The sequence below is a fragment of the Cydia amplana genome, chromosome 4 (genome assembly GCF_948474715.1).
Source record: "Cydia amplana chromosome 4, ilCydAmpl1.1, whole genome shotgun sequence".
NCBI lineage: Eukaryota > Metazoa > Arthropoda > Insecta > Lepidoptera > Tortricidae > Cydia > Cydia amplana.
In genome coordinates, this window is record NC_086072.1 from 4,779,331 (window position 1) to 4,792,660 (window position 13,330).

The window sequence follows — 13,330 nt, forward strand, 5'->3', positions numbered from 1 at the left end:
ACATCAAGGCGGTTTGTTTACAAAGGGCCTACCGGGAAACGCGAAATCGAAACTCAGTCAGCTATCTGCCTCTTTATCGCTCGAATATGTAAGAGTCATAGAGAGATTATATAACAAAATTTCGACTCCCTCGTTTGCGGTAGACCCTTAGATTGTGAAATATCATATTGTGGGAGTAGCGCCCCCTACGCAGACTTTCTCGCAATATTCCCTATTGTAAGGCATTGTATTGGCAGTATTGGCAAGTATGTACAAGTATGAGCCGGTTCAACCTCTTTTTTGGTTAGTCTTGTAAAAATTGGCTACCGATGGAATCTTCTTCCATTTATTCATAAAGATAAACTTGATCGCGCTAATATAAATCTTCCCAACCTATCCGATAGCAGGTATTAAGTACCGTTATTTTCTTATCTGACGATTTTACTTAATTGACAATTAGTTGCGAGTGAAGAATAATACCATCATGGATTGCGATTAAATGATTATGATTATGATTAAGATAGCAGTTTAAAAGAACTTTTCAAATTACGGTTTCTGAAATAGATTACGTCATCAATTTGTATTTTTTTCCTTATTTTTAATGTTTTTCAAAAGAAAAAGTCGTTTTATGGTAAGAAATGTTATTAATATCTTCCGTTTTGTCAACCTTAATCGTTTATTAACCTACTTAAATCTTTTTCGGGGATATGACGGTCTGTTATTTGTATAAATGTTTAAGAGTTTGAAAAATGGAAGAGGGTTTGTGAAGTAGACTGTATAAATAGGTAAGTAAATATCTTAACTTGGTACATGTTTACAATATTTATTTTTAACTTTTATTTTTGGACTCCATTAATGAACCCATTTACAAAATTGCTTGTGTTTATAATTTGAAAGCTTTAACCTTTCAGCTAGTACCAATGAAATCGAATATTTTAATGTATGGCATTTCGTTTTGCTTTTATTTTTATTACACACTTTTATTTTGATGCACTGCGTACCTATATATACCTATAAATGTATCTTCTGTGCTTCAAATCTTGTAACTTTTTGAACTACTTCTTCATATATGATTCAGTTGAATAGCTCTTAGTGATTAGGATAATAATGCAATAATATGCTAACATGGGGCTCATCTGATGATGCAGTCGGAAGGCAGCCAAGGTAGTTCGTCGATGGTAAAACAAAAACCTCATCGGAAAGATCTATATAGGGTGACTGCTATTATAGTTATGGCCACTACATAGTAATTGGCCTTTCCTAACAAGTTGGAAAGAAACAAGCCAATTGAAACATTCTGCCGTATTCGAACTTCAAGATATTTACAAGAGACGACACGTACTAGATCCATTCTAGATACGTTATAGTTTAGATTTCAACTAGTTCTCTTTTGCAGCTCAATTCGGGCAACCAATATCACTTTTACGATAGATCGTGTTAGAAATCTATTAGATGTGAATTGGATCTCTAAGTCATATCTTGTGGAAATCGTTCAAGAGTATCTCAAGAATCGCAGAAATGTCAAATTTGACAGGTTAGATCTTAAACATATCGTTATCGTATCTTGGTGACGTCTAAAATATATCTAGTAATGAAATCATAGTAAATGAAAGTACTAACCTCAGTAGTCTTCTTCTTGCATTTGTCGGTGCCTGCGAAGATGTTGAGTTGCACCGACCCAGGCTTCAATGGACACTGGTCTATGTCCACTCGTCGGAGATCTATGTCTATACCGCTCGTCCCTCTGTAACAAATGAACACATTTTTAATCCGGAGGTCGCGGGTTCAAACCCCAGCTCGTACCAATGAGTTTTTCGGAACTTATGTACGAAATATCATTTGATATTTACCAGTTGCTTTTCGGTGAAGGAAAACAACAAATAAAGGCCTAGTTTACCCTCTAGGTTGGAAGGTCAGATTGCAGTCGCTTTCGTAAAAACGAGTGCCCACGCCAATTCCTCGGATTAGTTGCCAAGCGGACCCCAGGCTCCCATGAGCCGTGGAAAAATGCCGGGACAACGCGAGGAAGATGATGAAGTACCGAAAACCTTCAACAAACTAATGATAGGTACACCATTGAACTGATGAACCGCATATAAAAGATCTTTGACGCGAAGATCAAAGCTAAATATCGGTATTTAAGGTAAAGACCTTTTCCTTAATACATTGTGATCCGACAATTGTGTCGTGTTCAAAGATATTCGGACCTTACCCACATCGATATATCTATTGACCACGTGCCACGGACTCCGCATTATAAAATACATACCCACCTAATAGTTAAGCAACTGTCAATACACATAGGTGCTCTTAAATCTACAGATAGCACACTGAAGTCCGAGGAATCATTCACACACTCCCGCTGTCGTTGCTCAATATTCCTCAGACATCGTGCGACTTTACTTGTAACCGTCGCCACAGCGCTTAGTTTTAAGCAAGCACCAACCATTATCTCTTAAACTCATTTCTTGTTAATGATTTTTTTCACGCAACTGAAATGGGACCACTTTCTCGTATATTATAATTATAAAAGCAACGCCAATATACTACAGGACTAGTATAACTGACACATGTCTTCTTAGTAACTATTAGAACCTTTCTGAAATAAGTTTGAAATATATAAGTTGGCTGATGTTTTTATATAAACTGCTTAGCAGTTTTTAAGGAAGCCATACAATTAAATCAATCTTGGCTTAATAAAGACTATACGAGTCTTCGCATATTGTTCTGCATCTAGGTGAATCAACTTGTTTTGTAAGTGTCCCGAATCCCGATATACAAATGACAATAATGACACAATTTGTTACAAGAAATGTTGTATCACATTCTACTAATGTTTGTTGATATGGATGTTACAATTGTAACCATGGCAACGAGTGACACTAAAATAAAAATTGGATTCACCCATCGACACGTAAGTGATCCGTGACATCGATACCGAGAGATCTAATCCTTCCTGTGTTCCATCCATTCGTGAACGGACAGCATCTGGGGGAAGATGGATTGTGTAAATCATTCATCCATTCACTTGGACGTTGTAAACGATTCCCGAGACTAATCAGGGTCGCCGTATATTTTACTTAGGGATAGTAAGAAAACTGTGGATTTTCATGGATTAAGCCGGCCTAGGCCGACAACGGCCTAGGTCACACCAAATTGTCAGTAAATAATAACAAAAAAAAACTATACTCATCCTTTTCTTTTGGGTGCTAGTACTAGTGTAAGACAAAGATAGTATGATTCTCTCTGTCTATGTTTGAAATGAGACAGTCTTTTGACAGACTATAGTTATTTGTAAACAAGGGGGTGAAATTATTGTTTAACTCCTCGTGTTAATGGCGAGCAAGCGAAATATTGCAAAGTTGAACAACGAGCGTAGCAAGTGGTTCGAAAAGTGGATTCTTGAGCGTTGCGAGTGTTAAAGTTTAACGTAAAACAACTCATCTATACTTAATTCAAATTCTCCTAACTGTGGATCAAAACTAACTCGGATATCTTAGATTATTACTTGAATAAAATTATCCAATCCTTAGTTCATATTTTCATCAATAAGAATAACAAACGTAGAAAAAAACCGACAACATTGACACGGATACTTAATTATGTGTTGAATTTGTGTACTTTGTAGGACATAGTTGTAGTACAGGACTTTACCTACTATGTACCTACTGGACTAGACTAGACTACCGTGACGACCAACTTCAAAATAACTAAAAACATCGACCCATGCAGTGTGTCCATGAGTAATTGAGTATCCACCAGAACGGACTTGGATATTTTGGCTACTGTTATAATAAAAAGGTCTTTCACACGTTTTCGTAACAAAAGGCCATTTGCACCAAACAAAAAACAGGCGCGAAACAAAAATGATGTTAGAAATGTTATCAATTCCATTAAGTGTGTGGTGGCGAAACCGTTGTACCACACAAATGTTAGACATTGTCAGGCCGGGTGCACATTAGATAGGAATTTCAATAAATATATAAATCTCCCAACTATATTACAATACTGCAACTATGGTCCAAATTTAAGTATAAAAATACCAATGTTCCTTTTGGTTTACTCCGAGTTTATTCTTCCATTTATAAACATTCCTTAGAACTACAAAACATACAGTAAAAGACACACCTGAACGAAAAATACCGTTAATTTTGGACCATAAGTAGTTGCATGCTCGCATAGTAGGTACTAGGATGTTTTTTTTTTATTCGTACGTGAAATGGTGTGCAATAGTATAATATAACCAGCCTTAAGGGTTTTATTTCTATCGCAGTTGTGACATCATAACATGAGGAATAAATGGAAAATATATGTACATAGTGAGTAACAATGGTTATGTGGCTTGTTTCGGTAAAAGCTTATGTTAATACGTGGCGGGAGGTTATATATTTTTTGGTTGCAATTTTGAAACAGAAATAGCTAACGAATCCCTGTTTAAATCCAAGTTCTTACAATAATTGTTCTCAAAAAAATAGGCGGGCAGTAGTGATTTCCCAAGTTATCATTCCTAACTAGGAAATTTTTTGATTTAACGGAAAACTGACGGAAAACTAATTGAAAGGAACTAGTTTTAACCATAAATATTTAACCATATAATTTTTTTGGTTGATTATTAATATTTAACCTTTTAACCGCCATATAATACGTCATCGAGCGTGCTCGTGTCGCCGGGGGGTACGAAGTTACACGAAGTTTTGTCTTATTTATCAGACAGCGGCGAAATGAGCCCGATTTTGTATGTCTTATTATCAGTCTACGGCGGTTAAAAGGTTAATTGATTCCTTTGTCGTCGTATCTACGCCCACAAAAGATTATCGAAACGTGGATAAAGATTGGTTGGTTGTTATGTGTATCACGTAGTTAATCTAAATAAAAGCTTGGAAACATCATTGAGCTTAATCTAACAAACTGAGATTTATATCGCGACGGACTTCATGTTAATTTTGTATTAAGCAGAAACGTCTGCGAACGATGCTATTAAGCTTCGAAATAAATTAAAAGTGGAAAAAAGCCCCCCTAAAAAGCCTCCCTAGGGCTCATATATGGTGGAAATATTCGCTGAATTGGGTACGGTCTTGGTAGCTCAGATGGCACAGCACTGTACTAGTGATCCAGTGGTCGTAGTTTCAAGTCCCACCCAAGACAGTGAATTTTTCCACTTTTAATTTATTTCGGGACTTCATGTTATACTAGAACTAGCTGTTGCCTGCGACTTTGTTTGAGTGTAATTTACTCTAGGTTATTGTAATGCTAATATACATTTAAATTCTCCACTTTTTTTAGCGATTTTCACGGTGGTATAGTCGTACTTTATAATCAGTTAGCAAAGCATTATTCATACCAAACCAAAGTCATATCATATAACCCAAAGAAGCTGAAGGCTCCGGTGTCGAATCCCGGAAAGACCATTTTTTTTTTCTGAGTTATGGGTATTTTCTATGTCATGTGTTAGCGATAAAATAATGATGTGTAAAATGTTCTCGAAACTCTTTTGTATGGCTGCTGGGATAAAAAGTTTTATCTTAAGAGCACGGAAGAGCCGGCGTGACCCTTTCAAAGGCCTGTCTACGGAAATTACCTGTTTTACTTTTATGTAAGTATATAAAAGTCCTTTATAAGGGAAGTATACGTTAGCAAAACATTAGTTTTAGTATGACATTAGGGATTAGGTGGGTCATGGGTGTAAGGCGTATAGAAATGTACTTTTTTAATTATATTTTTTTGTTATCTTATGATACCATTTTGTGCATGAAATCATAAGTATTTAACTAATTAAAAATAAAATACTAAATATAAAAATATTTATGAATACCTACATTTTATCAAAACAACCTCAAACAGAGAAGGTATGCACAACATCTACATGTGGCAACACTGGCAACCTGCCTTTTCCTTTAGGTACCTTTCTTCTTTGATCTGACCTGTTAGCATGAGTTACGTTTTCGCGCGCGAGTCCATACTGGAAGTCGCGCTAGATGTATGGAGTCGCGCACGAGAACGCAACTCATGCTAGCAGGTCTGATACCTGCTCACTTAATTATTTTGAAATAGGCAACATAACAAGTTTCCTACCGAACCGGATATTTCTAAACCACCCCCCATTTTACACAAATACTTATTTCCCACCATTTCTATTTCCTATGAACTCACCCCGACTTCACTTATCATTCCCTACACGTTGCCCATTTATCACGGCGAGATCTTACCGCAAATTGTAAAGCTCACCATTGCTTGCTTACTTCCAAAACAATCCAGAGTACGTGGAAAAATTATAGCTCCAGCCAGCAATTGAAATAAAACAAGTCCGTTCAATTGCTGAGATAGTTTTGTGAGCGTTTTAGTAGTGAGGACGGTAATGTGATTGGCCGAAACCGAATGTCGTTTATTTTTATATGGCAGTGATAAACTTGTGTGCTTAGGAACAAAAGGAAAAGAGAAAGTAATGTTAGTTAGCAGACGTGCTCTTGTAATAATGAACGTATAATTAATGATAGAAACAAATGTTTTAAATATAACAAGTATTTAGCTTAAATACTTATTCGGTATTTTTATACAGGCACCCACTTATTATTAATACCTTACAGACTTAATTATATATGGCACTTCCTACATGCCATTAAATAGTGCCCCCTAAAATTGATGACTGTAAGTTTTACGAACTAAAACGATGCTGATATGTATTCTTATGCTTCTTATTTATTTATATCAGCCTAGAGCATGGTTCCTAACCTTTTCAGTCCAGTCACCCCTATGACTAACTAGGGAACCTGATTTTATCCCTCCTCCCAATGGTAATAAAAAATCTAAAGGTGTACGTTTGTTGTATTGTTATATTAGGTTAGCTTATTACCCCCGTAAAATACCAGTTTTACCCCCACGGGGGTAATTACCCCCAGGTTAGGAACTACTGGCCTAGAGCCACCACTGCTGGGAAAAGGCCTCTCACTGCTCCCTTGCCATTGCCACGTATCTCGTTTTTGACCAATGAACATATCGACACTTTATTAGATACATATTAACACATTTGAATGATCACATTATTGGTAATTGGTTTCGGTATCAATAATAGAGACAATGTTTAACTCCAACCCTACTTGGAACTGCGCCATTGTGGGAAACAACAAACCTAAGTAGACTGGCTCCCGAATGGATACCAAGAGTATTCCGGAAATCTCGCACATTTTCTAAAAGGATAGAATTTCCAACAAACAAGGGTTTAAGCAAAGCTTTTAATTGCACTTTAGAAATTCTGTCGCTATCTCAAACCGTTGCGAGGGATATTTTCCTTCGTAACACGGGTTTTGGTGACCATAATTTAAACGAAAAATGAGATACGGTACGGATATTGTTTTTGCTGAAATGCTTTTTTGGGAACATAAAGTAGGTAGGTTGTCAAAATAACGATTTTGTTTGAAGAAACGTCATTTTTGATACTGACATTATCTAATCTAATACCTTTAAACGAGCAATTCTTGTTTATTTATATATTTATTTATTTATATACATATATTTCGGGGATCTCGGAAACGGCTCTAACGATTTCGATGAAATTTGCTATATGGGGGTTTTCGGGGGCGAAAAATCGATCTAGCTAGGTCTTATCTCTGAGAACACGCGCATTTTCGAGTTTTTATATGTTTTGTCACCCAGATATTGTAATCTATATCCCATCAAAAACATTACATGTAAAAAGGTGCAAGTCTCGCAACGCTTTTACTACAAAAAAGTTTTGAGATGTAATGTGAAACCAAGTCGATTATTTTAATCAGTGCCAGGGGGTGTTAAAACCGTATCAATAAGATATCTTTAATTTGAAATACGTATAATGACTTGGCCAATGCACGGCTGCATAATGACAAAAGGATCATCGTCACCTATTAAAAATTCTAATTGAACATAACGCTAGTATAGCGCTAATTGCAGTTTGAGCATTACACATATTTACGAGTACGGTACGAGTAAAGCATTATGTGCGATTGCCAAGTCATTATATGTATTACAAATTAAAGATATCTTATTGATACGGGTTTAACACCCCCTGACACTGATTAAAATAATCGACTTGGTTTCACATTACATCTCAAAACTTTTTTGTAGTAAAAGCGTTGCGAGACTTGCACCTTTTTACATGTAATGTTTTTGATGGGATCTCATCTGTTTTTGTAGGCAGTCCTTCTTTTCGGGTACTCATACCCATACTATGTATACACATATCATAACTAAACATATCTTCATTCATACTCATATCGTACATCGTAGTGTACCTTTACTTTACCTACTATTTGTAAGAACTGCAACAGTAACTTTGTAATATCATATATTTATATGGGATTACAAACTTACTTATGCAGTTCTTAGATCTTTAAAACGTGACTGATATTGCAATATTTTTAGGTTTACCCTTTATGTGGCCATTAAACTCTAACTCTGTACCAAATTTCAGCTCTCTGAGTTTATGGGAAGTACTAATTCTATTCTGATGATCATGAGTGAATGAATGAGCGTCATAAATGCGAAACTTTGCTTTCGCTTAACCTCGGAACTAAATGACCTACAGACTTGAAATTTTGGATTTTAAGTATGTGATTATAGCTTACTGGATGACGAAAATTTCTGCGTTCTGGTCTTATCCAGAGGTTCTCAAATAGGGGCCTGAAAATGCGGCGGAATGGTTCCAGTAAAGGATGGTACGGCAGTGTTTGCTTCGCGCTCGACTTGGCGGGGGCACTGCCATGCCCCCAGATCGGATTAGACATAATATTTGACGTATCTTAAAGTTCTAATCGGGCCGATAGAAATTTTGATATCCAGTTTCACCCGCATACAAGTGGTTAATTTGGATTTGTTAAATTGCTGTAGTATTTGTTTATATATCTTTTAAGTCTTTTTTTTATTAAAATGAGAATTATTCGATCTTATAACTTATTATACTATAATACGTCACAGTAGTCGACGTCGCCATCGAAAACATTCTCCCACGGACGATAGAACTAAATTACGCTATTTATTTAATTTTATGGATTCATAAAAAAGCGCTGGTGGCCTAGCGGTAAGAGCGTGCGACTTGCAATCCGGAGGTCGCGGGTTCGAACCCCGGCTCGTACCAATGAGTTTTTCGGAACTTATGTACGAAATATCATTTGATATTTACCAGTCGCTTTTCGGTGAAGGAAAAACATCGTGAGGAAACCGGACTAATCCCAATACGGGGCCTAGTTTACCCTCTGGGTTGGAAGGTCAGATGGCAGTCGCTTTCGTAAAACTAGTGCCCACGCCAATTACTGGGATTAGTTGCCAAGCGGACCCCAGGCTCCCATGAGCCGTGGCAAAATGCCGGGACAACGCGAAGAAGAAGAAAAGAGGATTCATAAAATTTACACAGCATTACAGCGGACTGTGTATTCTGCATGAACATATAAAGATAGCAGGATAGGGTTTATAATTTGGAAATACACGACACTGGTTTGTCGCAATGTATTTTTACGAAGTTTTAAATCCCCTACTGAAAAATAATTTTGTTCCCGGTACAAATTTTCAACCCCTTTTTCACCATCTTACGGGAAAATTTTCCAAAAACGCTGAAAACTTTCTATACAAACTTACAACCCTCAATTTTACCTCTTTAGGGCGTGAATTTTGAAATATCCGTATAAACACTTTTCATATATTTTAATAAACTATTACGAAAACTCGAATCTCTTACTTTTATAATCTTCATAGAAACATTCACGCCAAAATTGAACTCTTTAGGAGAGGATTTTTTAAAAATCCGGTTAGAAAGAAGATGAAATAGGTACGTAGTACACCAAAATCTGCCAAGGGAAATTGTAGATATTTCTCGTAAATTAACTCAAATCGGACCATTATTCGCTCGACTCAACTATCGTACGTTTTGCACCGCACCCTCAAGACTGCGTCCATTCCGGAAGATTATGTAAATACCTATCCACAATGGATAGTTATACTATAGTTATGGCAAACCCATTCAATTATACACCTTGTTCTTGTGCAACAAGTTACAAATTTGAATGAGTTTTTTGATGGAGTGATTGTGGATGCTTAGGTTAGAGTTATGCGGACGGCAAGATATAGCGCCTAATTATTCCGGACGAGGAGTTATGCTATTCTATACGCTTATCAAGCACGGCCGAGTCGTACCACCTATGCTTTCTTTTTCAATACAACCTAGACTAAAATTCCAAAATGTTGGTAGCAAATTTACTGTTACGCGTAAATAAATGAAATATCGTCTTAGAAATAAAGAGATTCCTTATAAATGGAGAACATAAACAATTCACACGGTCCTGGGTTGTGAAAAAAGTGTACAGCGAGGAAAATTTATAGTTCCAAATACCAGAGAATTCCTCACGAAAAGAATATAATTTAACATTAGTTGTAAATTGTACGAAGGAGGGTAAATCATTTATTCATCCACTAAGTACTAAGTAAGTAGGTATGTAGGTATGTACATGAAATATTGCTGTTTTACCCCCCACCCTTTAACCCCCAAAGTCTGATATATAAGACATTACATATCCAGCTCATTTCGCCACAGTCTAATAAATAAGACAAAGATCTGATTTGGTTTTTACAGCACATTTATAACTCCCGTAAGTATGCCAACCTTACTATGCGTGGTACAATTACTGTCGGTGGCGACACGAGCACGCTCGATCAAAAATTGCTGGCGGTTAAAAGGTTAATTAACTGAGCGAGAAAGAAGGTGTCCGTTTTTGCTTGGGCATAAATGTTTTCGTATCTGTCGAGCTTTTCTCCTCTATATTTAGGTTTCATTTCTCACCGATTCTCTTGAAAATAGATGAGCAGGTTCGATAGTTCGTTAAACATATATATGTAAGTAATATAACATTTTCGGGATACAGGTCACAGAGCTACCTACATCACAACCGTAGGATTTCAATTTAATAAACATTATCCTGTATAACTTCACATTCCATTTATAGACTTTGTGTGTTTGGGTGCACTGTTAGTTGAGGAAGGAGTGCGGGTAGGGTTCGTATAGTCAGCTTCAGAGAAAAGGTACCACCCCTGCATACAAACTTCTATGTAGCGGTGGTACCTTTTCTCTGCAGCTGACTGTACCAATAATTTTCTTGCCAATGACACTTATGTTGTCGAGAGAAAAGTGAACAACCGATTCTTATGACAAAGGAACGTCGATTTGGTTGATCGTCCATTTATTTACCTCTCTCGAAATTGATATTATGGATTTTTTTAGGCAATTTGAAATTAATTATTGCTTAATAAGAATTTCTTGATTCTTAATAGGGGTAGAAGCAAAAAACGTTATACCATTTTTTGGATGGTCCCTAAAACCTGACCTTCGCCGCTCCAGACGTAAATAGTCTTAATTCGACATGTACCTAATACATCTAACTAATTTGAGACAAAGCCAGTAGGTCTAAATTTTATGGTTTTTCTCTCGGTATAGGAGGCTCCCATTTGAAGCAGAGTCATTCTAAAAACGAATGCCTATATCTATTATTTATTTTGTGTTAAGTTATCCAAACGAGGCCTGGCCTCATTTAGAATTTAACCGGAAAAAGCGCTGAAATATTTAAATGCATTTGTATTTGTATTTGTAAATAATACGGATGTGAGCCAGACTCAATTGTTGTTTGCAAAAATAGGTATGTCACCAGTTCGGCTACCATCAGTTTGGCACTGACATAAACGCCGTCGAGAACGTAATTTACTTTTTATACATCTCGCTCGTATACTCGCATATTAGTGCAAACGAGATGTATAGAAACTCAATAGAAAGTAAATTACTTTCTCGATAGCGTAAATTTAATGTCAGTTTTGACACTGTCAGTGACTCATGGTACGGGCTCAGGCCGCCAATGTCGCCAAGTCTAAATGCGCAAGTAAAATTTTATCGCACTCGCTTTTATTTTCTGCCTCCGGCTTTGGTTCTGTTAGAAACTATAGCTCTCATTTACCTGTCCCTTACAGTATCCAATGCAATATCGGCTCTTATTGAACCTGTTAAACCGATAGATATCAACGACCCGATTTCCTTTATAGGCTATCAGTGCTCTGCAGTGAAAACATCACTTTATACTGCACGTCGTGACGGCAAAGTAAAATAAATATACGTAAATGTTGGCTTTTTAACAAGCTTTTATTAGGTCGACCTGTATGTAACTATGTAGTGGAATCTAAGGTAACTAATTTAACCATCTTCCAAGGATCGTAGCGTCATGAAAATTGGCAGCTGTATGTAGTTCTGATGACAATACAATAATATGGTACTGTCGAACTGATCTGATGATGGAGACAGGAGGTCGCCATAGGAACTCTGTGATGAAACAACGCAACCTAATTGTGTTAGGGGTTTTTAGAATTGTCTCGATGAGTATTAGTTGTCTGTCGTAAGAAAAGTACAGTCAGCGATAAAAGCTTGTACAAAAAAATAAATTTTTGCCATAAACTTATTATGATACTGCGCTATCAAACGAAAGCCAATAAATGCTAGGAATTCACGGACAGGTACCTATGTCGCAATTTATGTGAGAAATCACATCGAAAATGGCTTCAGTTTTCAATCGAATATGTAGCAGATATTTTTAAGGTCATATTCGCTATACATGTGTACTTAAAAAAAATAAGCGAATGTAAATTAGTGAAAAGTAAGGTCGCTAGGCCAATGCCACTGTGCGAGTGCGACAGAAATATTATTATGTGCGTGCGATAGAGATAGAAAGTGACGGGTCAATGTACGAAATTCTTCGTGAACTTAGGTACATAAGAGTCAGATTGATAGCTCTTAACTTAAGAGAGTAGTGATGTACCGACTATGGTTTTGGCCGACTAGCCGACTATCCGACTAATCGGCGTTCGGATGGCCGATTAGTCGGCTAGTCGGCCAAGTTCATAATCGTTACTTCCCGATAAAGATTACATTTGTATGGCAACTGTAGTAGCTTTATTCAAGTTCGGATGCATTAGAAAAACATTTTTTTGCTCCTTGTGTCGTCGCGCTTTCAATATTAACTGAAAGAGGTTCTGCGCTACCGCGATGATACACCCACATAATTACCTATAGGTACATGAATTTAATATGAACACAAGCTCATTTTGTACCCTAAATACGTATTTGAGCAAAATGGGCATGTAACATTTGATTAATATTGGCTTTTTATTTTATTTATGACCTGCTTTCTGTAATTAATAATAGGCCGACTAATCGGCCTTTTTTTCCGGCTAGTCGCCGACTAATCGCCGACTACAAATGTGGCCGGATAGTCGGCTTTCCCGACTAGTCGGTACATCTCCTACTCTTAAGCTCATTTATTACAACCCGTCTTCGTTTGATCCTTAACTACTG

General features: G+C 36.8%; 1 protein-coding gene across 1 annotated transcript in view; it reads right to left on the reverse strand.

Moving 5' to 3' along the window:
• The window catches only part of LOC134663109 (metabotropic glycine receptor), a 130,525-nt gene that overhangs the window by 32,513 nt on the left and 84,682 nt on the right, over positions 1-13,330 (reverse strand). Inside the window, exon 4 of the mRNA XM_063519443.1 lies at positions 1,600-1,723. Coding sequence (XP_063375513.1) covers positions 1,600-1,723 — 124 coding nt within the window. The remainder of the gene's footprint in view (positions 1-1,599; positions 1,724-13,330) is intronic.